Here is a 13,315-nt window from a genome sequence, read left to right as displayed (position 1 = left end):
CAACAAAACACAAAACTATCCCCTTGTTTTCGACGAGAGGACACGTCTTGTATAGGCTATATAATTGTTTGTCTAAGTGACTTTATTAAACACGTAGCTACTTAAAAGGTTAGATGCAGCGATGCGATACCGCTCTGATCTGCTGTCGATTTGATAGGCGGTACCAGCATTTTCTTTTTCTTTTTTTTTATCCCTCTCCTCCCTACCTCTTCCATCAGCCCCTTGGCAACTCCCATATACTAGGGCTATACCGACTTAATTGATCTCCGAGTGCACAAATGAAACCAAATACGGGCCAATTTGGTTCCTATATGCTACTCTTTAAGAGTTCAATTAACACACATGGGTATTTCTAAAGTAGCCTATGCTACGTTTCACCTATATCACCTTACTTCGACTGCCCCACTAAATGGAGGATTGTTGGGCATTTCAGTAGCTAAATGCTATTTCAGTATATTTTTGTGTTTTTAATACTCGTGTGTTGTGTTGGTGTGTTTGTGTGCGCGTGAGAGACAGTGTGCGACTGTGAGAGTGACGGACGAGCTACACCAGGCTTTTCAGCGCGCGTTTACGCGAATACGCACACACGCGCACACGCACTTATAGGTCCAGTCCTATTTTAAGTGCGCGTATGCGGGGCTCGCGTGTGCGCGTAAACGCGCGCGCCGTGCGCGCGCGCACGCAGAGAGAGAGAGAGAGAGATAGACTGGGGAGAAAGAGTTTGATAATTATTATGCACGTAATTAGCCACGAGGTGGCGCACATTTACGCACGAAGAGCTTTCAAGTGGTGAGTTGAAATGGAATAGATTAGGTCTAACTCCATATATTGAAAAAGACAATGCCCACGATTATTACATCAAGAGCATATAGGCTACGATCAAATCATTTAAAAACTATGTGATCAATTTATGAAGTGGTTTTATTGGATGCTAGCTAAGACCTCTATAAGTCGTGATGTAGGCCTATACCTTCTCATCCTGTAATGTAAAACGTTATTATCATTGTTTGGTGAGCTTTTAAAGGTTTCATGACATTCATTTTCATTCATTTTTATTTTTCGTTTTTCTTTTAGGTTTTATGACCTTAATTACACCCAAACCTGAACTTTGAACATTCATTGGATTTTCTGTGGTCTGTAGTTTTCTCTGGGGTTTGGAAGCCTTTAGAGCTGCAATGAAAACAGGCAAAACAGTGAAAACAGTGACATCTGCTGGCAAATCCCATTGACATATATGGGATTTGCTGGCTCTTACATCACAAACAGCAGGGAAATCAGAGCACTTGTTTGAGCCAGAAAACCCCAGACCACAGAAAATCTACTGAATTCCATTGAATTCCATGAATTCAGGTTTTTTTGGGTGCAATTGAGCTCAGAAAACAAAACAAAAAAAATAATGAAAAAAATGTTTTATGTCACAATCCCTTTAAAATGTATTGAAAATTGTGTAATATCTTTGCCTATACCCAATTAGGGACATCGGGGTTAAAGTGAGTGGTTAATGCATAGGCTAGTGACCATGACCATGCAGGGCTCACTCATCACCATGGACGGAACTTGTAGTGTTATATATAGGTAGAGGATTTATTATGACAGGATCACAAAGAAAAACATTGATTGATTGATTGATTGATTGAAAATTGTATTAACAGTTTGCAGAATTACAGTACATTTCAAGCACAAACTCAATACAAAGGCTGTTAACTGTGAGTGGACGACCCAATTAAGCATTACACTTGTTTACAACAGGGTCCACCATGTTCAATTCATTGATGCATTGTGTGCTCATAAACCAATGTTTGCTATTTTATAATATTATGTTTAAAAAAAACATGCTAAACAAGATTAGGCATAAAGGATATTAAGGTGGTATAAAAAGTGATGTATTGTAGGCTACAGACATCAGAAAAGTCCAGTACATTGTTAAGAGGGATAAGTTGTTACATTTTGCATGACATAGCAATGTGGGGTGTACAAATGCATGCTAATGGACTTGGTTTATGTAATGTATTATGTAATGCGTTCTGACAAATATACAGATTTTTATGTGCAATGTGGAATCCTGCTTGAAAGTGTATGCTATAATTATAGCTATAGGGCAATGTTAAAAGGGTGGCATTTGTTCCTCAACATAGTGGAAATGTGCATGTAATGTTTAATTGGACTGCCTTCATTTTGTTCAAAACGGGCCACACCTGCAAACTTTAGATGGAAAAAATTCAGACAGATTCGTCTTGCAGGTCACATAAAGATCATACCGATTTGAGCAGATATTTATATAAAATCATATTAGTCCTTCAGACTAATAAAAATGTGTTTCACATAAGTCGGCCTCCTGATGGCGCACTTGAAAAATACAGGCAAAGGTGTCAAGTGAAAAATCAGACACTGGTTCATGATGGCATTTTATTCAAATCTTGCATGAAGGTACAGGTTCAGCTGTAGCATCCAGCGAGTGTGCCTACACAGTTTCACTGCGATCAAGCCAACGGTGCCAGAGATTAGCTGATCATCACACACACACACACACACACACACACACACACACACACACACACACACACACACACACACACACACACACACACACACACACACACACACACACACACACACAGACAGACATGGTGCATAACATACTCTCTCCCCATGCCTTTGGCCTGGTTGAGACAGCGAGCATGGACGAATAGCCTACATGATCAGGTTGAAGGTGTATCTGCATCGGGTCAGTTCATTGGTTCGTGCCCGGGGGATGGGTGAATGGGCGGGGAACAACCTACTACACGATTGTAAAGCTGTTTTGACACACTTTGTAAAGCACCAGTAACAGAATCAACGTTTACTTGAAGCCGGTAAAGGAGATCAGCAGGATGAAGATTGATATACATAATCATATTTTACCAAAGGAATGGCCCGATTTGAAGCAGGTAGGCACTGGAAGAGAATATCCCCAAAAAGTCCACCTAAAGTTATTGCTAAACTTGACGGTCTAATGAGTCAACACGCGTAAATATGCACACGATCAGTCTTATATGGCAGCTATCTGCCATCAAACCAATAATCTTGATTAAGATAAGACTATTCATTTTGTCAAACACTGTGGTATATGCCTATATATGCATCATGCATGCATTCTTCACTGTGTTATTATCATGTTATCAACAACATTAGCCTACACCTTGTTGGATTAACTTCACTGTCAATGGCAAGAAACTGTAATGTAATTTCCCATTGCGTGTCAGAGAGAAGTTGGCTAGACCACGGTCGGTCCACCCCATAAATCTGTGTTCTCTCTGGCTGGTTAAACTTTAATCAGTGACTGGCACCAACCTTGCTGTGCTGTCGCGTCTGTTCCACTGTCTGTGTCAATATGAATGCAAGGATTTAGCTAATGATTGGCCAAATTCACTGCTGGAGTGGAGAGAGAGTTTGTCTTGTTCCCTCGCCCCATGCAGGCCAAGACTTTTATTTTGTATGCCAGAGACCCCCAAAGTGACTTTCATTAGGCCATTGCTAGAACCAATTATTTGATTCTGATATGACACTGATACATACATAGTGGTGATATTGAAACATTAATAATTTCAAGTGAATTGGATTGAATTATAGTGACATTAAACAAATTTGGCTGGGTACCCCTTGCACCCCTCTCAGGGACCCCTGGGCTCATCAGGTTCCCTGATTGCATGGCCATGGACACTGAGTACTGAATAGTATGAGCTAGAATAGATTCTAATGTAGCTCATACTAATGATCTACTAATACTTATGAGCTACTAATTCTAATCATTAGTATATGGTAATTTATGCTTAATAAGCATAAATTAATAACTTATTTGACAGTTTAGCTTTTCTAAACTGCCTCCATTCAGAACTGTTCAATTATTTTCGTTCAACACTGTAATCAAAATCTAGTCTTAGTGACTGAGGCAAAGCCTATACTGTATGAAGAAGACATTGTTTTATTTTTTGTCTTGAACATGCTTTTAGTTCCATTTGTGAAGGAAGGATGGAGTGTGATCATCAAGCACATTCTCCAAAGCAAACATTTAGAACTAACTGTACTATACTGTACTACCTGCTAATGCCAGTGTTACAGTGGTTCTCAACCTTTTCAGGCCGTGACCCCCCAACATAATCATATTTGAACTGGGGAACGCCCACCCTGATATAGGCACTTGGAATTGTAGGAGTTCAGTTCCACAGATAAATATTGTGAAAATAGCAGATCTACAAGCTCACAACTTAGATCAACTAACCTATTTTCAAATGTTTTGCCTCCTTATATAATTTGGCAATTTGGCCAATGTTTCATCAGTTTTCATAGTATAGTTTGTTGATGACTTTTGATGCAGTAATGTATGTATGTTGGTATTAAAAATACCTTAAATTGACACTTTTAGACCAAGTGTACGACTGTACCCGTGCTGTTTGCATTTCTGTCTAATAAAGTATTAAATGGATTTGGGGACCCCCCAAAATCCTATTAGGACCCCCTGGGGGTCCCAACCCACAAATTGAGAATGAGAACCCGATGACCCGTTAGTCCCACAACCACTCTAGACGTGATGGCCGCGTAGCGGCCCAAACCTCTAGTTTAATAAACTAGCAGCTCCATTAGTTCCATTGAAGGTACAGGACTATACAATCCACTTTGCATTCTTCTCGACTACAAACAAAGTGCATGCGGTTATAATAATCTGTGAGGATATGAGATGGGGATTCACCGACCGCATTTCACACATACAAATTATTTGAGGGCTCATCTGTATGCTATGCATACCAGTCCATATTTCAACACATTCAGATCTCTTTCTTGCTAAGAGTGGGATTATGGATAGTTCTTAAGGATGAACATTAAACCTCCTCTCTCAAATTCCCTGATCAGTAGGCTGTAGTTATGGATGAAGTATCCCTAAATGAATATGGGACATTTTATGGCCATATTTTTCAACACCAAGGCCAACTGGAGCTTGCCGGGGCCATCGCCACCTCTGTCTGTATACCACAGAATGAAAGGCATGCAATTATATAGCCTTATGAGTAATACTCGTTGTTATTACTAACATGGTGGAAGGAGACTCAGAAATATTGGGCTAATCTAGTGGTTAATTCATCACTTGACTACAAAATACTGGGTCCAATTGCCCCAGGAAATTTGTTGCATGTCCTGCATGCATTATATAATTATTATGCATTATGTTGAATTTGGTGAAATGGAGATTGGTCTAGATGACCAATTGCCCATGTTCTTCAAATCTAAACACTGTAAACAGCTGTGTTAAAGTTTACTAACTTACTTAGTCCTCTTCGTCCCATATATGGCTTCAACGAATACTAAAGCATGTTTTAAATCTATGCTGTAGTCCAATAGACTAAATAACGCCCTGTAGGCCTACTTTTGTTCAAACTAAATATCTGGTTGTGTGTGTTTCAGAGGTATGGGTATGGTGGGTTTGTTCAGCTTCACCATCATTGCAAGGTACAGTAAGTCTTGATGTCACTTTATTTAACAATGCTGCAAACAATGTGTGTAAAATGCATAGATGTAAATGCATCTGTGTGTGTGTGTGTGTGTGTGTGTGTGTGTGTGTGTGTGTGTGTGTGTGTGTGTGTGTGTGTGTGTGTGTGTATTGCGTCACATCCATATGTACGTGCACGCTGACGCAAGCATTTGCACATGCATGCATGATGCAATTGCATGACGCGTGCTACGTGAGCAGAACACAGCAGGTAGCATAGCTTCACCTCACTAGTCAGCCTGGGTCTCGCTGTGGGAACAGCTGCAGGACTCAGACAGCATGCAGTTACTGGATCATTCAGTGCAATGATTCACTCCGAGATGGGCTGCAACAGAACAGAACACAAGCAAATACAAGTGTGCTCAGGCATCTGCTGAGGCAGTGCAACTTTTTCCATCAGTCACTGGAGTTTTGGCATGATCTATCTAAGCATAAGGACATATATATATAGGCTATGACCCACAGCACGACTGCAGTAAAAATAGCCTCTGACACAAAGACCTGGGCATTACGAAGTCCTGATACTGATAAAAACCTGATCCAGATTTTGATCTAGGCAGCCTTTGCTCAAAGACACACTAAAGTGCACTTGTGAATATGGTTGGATCTTTCCCATGCTATGTGTAATTATATGAGCCTTGATGCCTTATCTAGATACAGGTTTTACCTACCTACTTTTTAATAGCAGATTAAACTGAAAAACATTTAAAGTGGCAATTTATTATTCTCTAGCGTCAGAGACACATGAATCAGCCTTCTGCTGCCATCATGTGGCCATGGAAGCTTATGGCTTGCAATTTGCAATACTGAAATGATAAAAAGGTTCTTTCCTCTTTTATTTCATTGAGCAAATGGCCTGTGGGCTGTGTTCCATATTACAGTATGATTACATACTACAACCACACACTGTAAGGCAGAGCTGGCAGACCCTCACAGTGCCACACATGGATATGGATGGGAACAATTCTCAACTTGCAGGCTTTTACCATAGTGTATCTACAGTAGTCTATGTGGATGGCGTCACAGATCTCTCTTATATTTCAGGGTGAAGCACAGATGATGAAGGATGGAAAGCTTTTCAGAGTGATACAAGAAAACTGCTGGGATGCAAACGCACGGATACAGGATATGGATCAATATGGTAGGTGTGACATGCAGTGACACCTAATATCTCTCTTGGTCAAGGCCAAGGGAGATATTAGGCTGCTGGAATTCAGTCAGGGCTACACTGCTACAATGCTACATATGGACAATAATGTCTTCCTGTCCCTCTTTGCTATCTACTTCTCTGCCTTCTGCAGAGAAGTATCTGTTATAGTATCTGCTATCTACTTCTCTGCCTCTGCTCAAATAAAGTGAAAAAATAATGCATTGACAACAATGCTTCAAACACTACATCCTTTTGTACAAAAATATACAAGTGTTTATTTTTGCATCCAGGGGTTACAGTTCAAGCGCTTTCCACTGTTCCTGTGATGTTCAGTTACTGGGTAAGGCCACATTCCAGTCTGCAAAGTTGACTTGTTTGTTTGTTATGTTAGTTTGTATGACGTTGCTCAGCAGGAGGTGAGCCCTATAGAGGGTCAGTCTGTCTGTTTCAGTGTCTGGCTGCCTGTGTATCTGGAGCTAATTTCGCAAACTGCTATAATGAGTAGCGCCAAATACATTTTGCACACCAGCATATAGTAGGCAGATGAAGTACTCATTTCAATGGGGCTTGGATACAATGCACTAGACCCCTGGGAGATGGATGCTGAGGTGGAGCACCACACCTACCATCAGCTACCAGTACTTACCGCAGAACTTGCCACACCCAAGCCAAGCCGTGCTACTCATGTGTTGCGTCGGTGGTGCCCAGGATCGAACCCATAACCTTGTTTTCCAAAGGCGAGAGCTCTACCGACTGAGCTACCCGGACACAAGGGCACAAAGACAACTGAATGTGGACTGAAACGTGGATCTCGGACTTCATGTGACCAGCCTGTGACGTCAGGGCTGGTCACATGAAGTCTGACGCAAAGACACACCACTCCAATGTTGATCTTGAGATCCACATGATCTCATTCCACATTAGATCATTGACTAGTTTTTTGGTTTTATGCCTCCATGGCCAAAGGCATTATGTTTTTGTACCAACATTGTGATATTTCAGGAACGTCTGGAGGGACAGGGAATGTCATGACATTTGGCAGACACGTCCACTTTCACTAGCTAGAAGTAGGTGGTTAAAGGTCAGGATCACTGTGACCTCACAAAACATGTCCATTAAATTCTAATTACATATCTAGACTATATAAGTCTGGACTCACATGTGGAGGAATACAACCACGACACAGTATTTCTAGTATATCATCTGATTACAGGCTAAACCCCAGGACACCCTGGATCTCTGTGTCCTGCTGAACGATGACTTAGCCCAGACGGTGCGTAGCCACCCCAGGAGATTTGTGGGTCTTGGCACCCTGCCCATGCAGGCCCCTGACCTGGCTGTGCAGGAGATGAGGCGCTGTGTGAAGGAGCTGGGCTTCCCTGGCGTGCAGATTGGCTCCCATATCAATGACTGGGAACTCAACGCCCCTGAACTCCACCCTGTCTATGCTGTGAGATATTATATTCTGTAATTATATACTGTACTGTAACTTCCTCTAAGGCCACCCCTCCCCCCACAGAGCACAGGGTGGTAATAATGCACTGAGATGAATGATGTCTAAAAAGAAATGTGCCTGGAGGTTTTGAAGGTAGCTACTGTAATAGGCTGCACTGTACTTAATGTACTTGTTCTATTCCATTCCTCTGTGTATACAGAGGGCATTCTTGCTCATGGAACAGCCCTAAGTCCCTAACCTTGGTTATACCAGTTTGTGTGTACTACAGTACTATATGTACTGTAATGTGCAATGTGTCTTCTGTACAGGCAGCAGAGGAGCTGAACTGTTCCTTATTCGTCCACCCCTGGGACATGCAGACAGATGGGAGGATGGCTAAGTATTGGCTGCCCTGGCTGGTGGGTGAGTAAAGGGGAGAGGGAAGAGCAGGTATCGAATATGTCGCCACGACCAGTCGATGTACAATACATTACCCCATAGGCCCCGATACAATAACATTTCCTAGACTGGACCATGTGTTGGGATTCATGTTTTATTTACGTTGCATAATTAGAGAAAATGGAGAAGGATCATTTGTAAACCAGATTACCCATTCAGTTTCTTGAAACTGTCCACTAAAACAGCGAGAAGGTCAGAAGTATTTTAGCAGTAAGGCCTTCTTGCACAAATTGCTTAATGGCATGAGCCATAGTCAACAAATTATAGGTAAGGTAAATCATCACCATATTGTAGATGCAGCAGAGTAAAAACAATTATTGCATTTTGTGTTTCAAGGTATGCCCTCAGAGACGACCATGGCTATTTGTTCGATGATTTTTGGAGGTGTTTTTGAGAGATTTCCGAAACTAAAGGTCTGCTTTGCTCATGGAGGTATGTATAGACCATGAAGACCAAAAAGACAATTTTAATTTTCAAAGGGTGAAGAAAGGTGGGCACTCTCATGCTGTTAAGAAGGAAGGGGTGTTCTGTGATTTGACTTGACAAATTTAACAATATTAAAAAATCCAAGCTTGTTGATGGACAAAATAATTTCAGTTACATTATCAATATAGTATGTAGTTGATTTTATGATCTATTGGAAAATAATTAAATCTACACAAATTGCCAAGGGGACTCTTAACCCATTTAGACCTGACGCCGATTTCTACAAATGCCTTCTAGTAGCGGACAGAGACTGGTTCAGGCTAATTTGTCTAAAAGCACAACATTTTGCACAGATGTAGCCCAGGTCATGCTCTAATGATTTAGCTGCACCTGCCAAGGAGGAGTCTGAAGATGATGATGATGAAGAAGATGGTAAGACTGTCGAATCGTATCTGTGGTGACGTCTTGCTGGTTATTTTGACACCGTCATAGTTTGAATAGCACCCAGATTTTGGCTGCATATGATGATCAAAAAAATAATGCAGTGAATCTGATCTGATTGTGAATGAGTGAGTGAATGAATGAATAAATGTGTTATACTGTTTGTGTCCATGACGTCACCTTGATCTGATGCAAGCTAACACAGGATTAGTGGATTTAGAACGGTGCTGCAAGTTACAGTTGCTTAAAACCTACATTTGATATCAGATTTGACTGTGTATGTGATGCCTGATGCTTGTTTATTTGTCTGTTCACAGGAGGTTCTTTCCCATTCACCATAGGCAGAATTGAACATGGACACAAAGTTCGTCCTGACTTGTGTGCTGTGGACAATAAGATCAGCCCACGAAAATACCTTGGCTCTTTCTACACCGACTCCCTAGTTCATGACCCCGTTGCCCTTAAGCTGCTCATTGATATTATTGGAAAAGTGAGCTGATTGTTTTTTTTTTAACCATGCCATATAAAAGGTCTATAAGGGAATTACGGCTAGGCCTACCAAATACCTTGAATACCGCGATCTTTAGTAGGTTACACGCATCCGCCTGGTCTGGGTGATGTCAGACTGCTGGTCGAGCGTTGGCTCTTTGGCATGGGGGGGGGGGGGGGGGGGGTCAGATCAACATATGGAATGTCAGTACAGGTCAGCATCATATATGGAGATCTAAGGGTGCCGACAGGGGCAGTGTCTTGAGTGAGGGCCCAGGTAGGGCCGGGCCTTAATTTTCGGGCCTGATGAGAACTCGATCTAGTTTTTGCCGGCTGCCGGGCTCTAGACGGGCCCGTCTAGAGTTTGAATGGACAGATATCACTCAAAAGGGAGACATTGAAGAGGAAGGATGGATGGGGAAGGATCAACATATGGAATGTCAGAACAGATCTGCTCCATATATGGAGATCTAAGGGTTTGAGGTCAGATGTAGTTGCTGGCCGGCTCCATAAATGCAGATCTTGGTGATGATCCGGTCTTCTCCATGTATAGCTATCCAGGGTTTGATGAGGTCAGTGTCGTGATCTTCACATATGGAGACAGCCATATATGGAAGCGTGATGAACCAACGGGAGATTCAGTTTTTCATAGTAAACTCAAAACTGCGACCATACTGTCGCAATCAACATGTATATACTGTATGTATATATATATATATATATTTTTTTTAACAAAATAATGTAAAGATCTACAAGCACACAACGTATCATATCGCAACACGTGGGCTTGTAGATCGGCTATTTTCGCTATCTTTTGATTATTTTCTGAACACTTTTGAAAGTGTAAGATAAGGTTTAAGTGATTAACCAGGACAAGACAACACTTACAGCCATATATTGCGATATTACGACTTTAAAAAAATCAAAGTCGATACTTTCTCATATACTGCCAGAGAAATTGAATATGAATTCACAATCGGGACAAAGATTAACTGACATTATGTAGGCCTACTGCTAAATTAAATGCAAATTGACTTATTCTGTATTTAGGATAAAGTAATGCTGGGAACAGATTACCCATTCCCCTTGGGTGAGCTACAGCCTGGATCATTGATTGAGTCCATGGATGAGTTTGACGAGACCATGAAGGTACAGTAATTGTTTGAAAATATGATGACGATTACAAGGACACCATTATACTTTGGCTAGCAAATAGACTCAACACTAATAGCATATATTTGTCTTTTTAAAATCCCAACATGTAGGTAATAATACAGGCTCTATATTATGTACTGTACAATACTATGCCCTGATTGTGGTGCCCTATATCAGTGAAGATCAACCACTTAAGCCCTATACTGTACTGTACTTTGTGATTAAATACCCCATCTACAAGCTTGTTGCCATTGTAAATCGGTAATTTGAAAATGTCCCTACTGTATACTTTTGATTGATTGATTGAAATATTTATTAACAGTTTGCAGAATTACAGTACATTTCAAGCACAAACTCAATACAAAGGCTGTTAACTGTGATTGGACGACCCAATTAAGCATTACACTTGTTTACAATAGGGTCCACCATGTTCAATTCATCAACTTGTATAGTGGCATGCCCAAAATAGAGACGCTAGGTTGAAAGTGGCTGATTTTCTTGGATAACCCTCAAAAGGCCTATACATAAGGTTCCATACTGTACTTGCCTTATGAATAAAGTACATGTAAGATGTTATTTCATAGGCTTGTATGTTCTCAGTTAAACTGAAAACCTATGAATTATGCCCTGTGCACTTTTGCTTTACAGGATAAACTACTCGCCGGGAACGCATTGGAGTTTTTGGGGCTCAACAGAGAACAATTTGAGTAATATATACAGCCAAGCTGGATTTCAAAATGTTTCACATATAATGTCAATTTCAAATAGAATATGTTCTTAAAGTGGGCTATTTTATAAGCCTGATTTAAGTATTTTTTGTTATAATTCCAATATTACTGTATTAAATAAAACATTTTACTCGATCACCCACTATTTTGAACTATGAATCATTTCTTCTGTCGCTGCTCCAGGCCAAACCGTGCAGTCATTTTTGAGGGGCTCCTTATCCAGCTTTTAGCCTCGGTATACCCATACTTTCGCTCGCATTCGGCTCCAAAAGAAAAGTCTGGGGAAATGCATTGGAAGATCTGGCATATAGGAAGGAAGCCCACTTCCTTGTATTTTGCTAACCAATAACAGAGGGGCATTGCTCCAAATTTCGTGATGTCAGTGTTCTCCGCTGTTTTCTACCGGAGGGCAGGGGGGGGGGGGGGGGTTGGTTACTCAGGTCACAGGTCACATGACCAGGAAACATGTAACAGGAAGCATGTGACAGAAATCCTTAGAGACACCACCCAATGTTATGTAACGTAATGTTATGATTGAGACCGGCCAGTTGAGAGGAGCATTCGTTACTAAATAAAGAAACCAGTGCTTCTTTCACCTGACAAATATCACATGTGATCATTTCTTGTTTTACAAGCGACCATCTCTGACTTATAGATATTTTGTTGAAGCTGGCTAGTAAAGCTACACGTGACTTGAATGGTAAAATCCAGATGGCAAGAATATGACTATTAGTAGGCCTATTTATATTATATTTGTTGTAGTGTATATGTCCGCTGAACCAATATGGGAGTGAGAACAACGATCTGGTACCACCCACTTTCAAAACAAATATGTGAAATTCTCCTTCTACAGCACTGCCACCAAAGCGTGGAATGCCCTGACCCACTCCCTCAAAACAGATTGATTGATTGATTGATTAACAGTTTGAGTACAACTCAATACAAAAACTGTTAACAGTGAGTGGACGACACCATAAAGCATTACACTTGTTTACAATAGGGCCCACCATTTTCAATTCATCAAAACATTTAGAGACGTACGAATATACACAACTATAAAATAAATCATCATAGGAGGTAACAAGGGAAAAGAAATATAGGCTATACAGTGAGGGGAAACAGGGGTGGGTGGGGGATTCAGATTTTACGGTATCACTTACAGTAGGCCTACGTTTAAAACCTGAAAATCCACCTTTCAGCAGGCACAATTAAGGGAGAGGAAATTAATATATAAATTTGTATTAGCATGAGAATAATGCCTTCCATAATGACATGCCCTATCGATGATGTCACTGGTAGGCGGACATCTGAACTGTCCACTGCCCTCTTATGGTTGATTGATTGATTGATTGAAAATTGTATTAACAGTTTGCAGAATTACAGTACATTTCAAGCACAAACTCAATACAAAGGCTGTTAACTGTGAGTGGACGACCCAATTAAGCATTACACTTGTTTACAACAGGGTCCACCATGTTCAATTCATCAAAACATTTAGAGACGTACAAATA

General features: G+C 40.9%; 1 protein-coding gene across 1 annotated transcript; it reads left to right on the top strand.

The window, feature by feature from the left end:
* Positions 1-2,870: 2,870 nt before the first annotated feature.
* On the top strand, positions 2,871-11,787 carry acmsd (aminocarboxymuconate semialdehyde decarboxylase; the record flags this gene model as incomplete). The annotated part of the gene is made up of 10 exons (XM_079518212.1): positions 2,871-2,927; positions 5,437-5,481; positions 6,566-6,662; positions 6,962-7,011; positions 7,885-8,121; positions 8,436-8,529; positions 8,902-8,997; positions 9,750-9,922; positions 10,972-11,070; positions 11,725-11,787. The coding sequence occupies 10 exons, from the start codon at positions 2,871-2,873 to the stop codon at positions 11,785-11,787; spliced, it is 1,011 nt and encodes a 336-aa protein (XP_079374338.1).
* Between the last annotated feature and the right edge of the window lie 1,528 nt (positions 11,788-13,315).

The sequence above is a fragment of the Electrona antarctica genome (assembly GCF_951216825.1).
Source record: "Electrona antarctica genome assembly, chromosome: 13".
NCBI lineage: Eukaryota > Metazoa > Chordata > Actinopteri > Myctophiformes > Myctophidae > Electrona > Electrona antarctica.
This window is presented reverse-complemented; position numbering and strand designations above follow the sequence as displayed.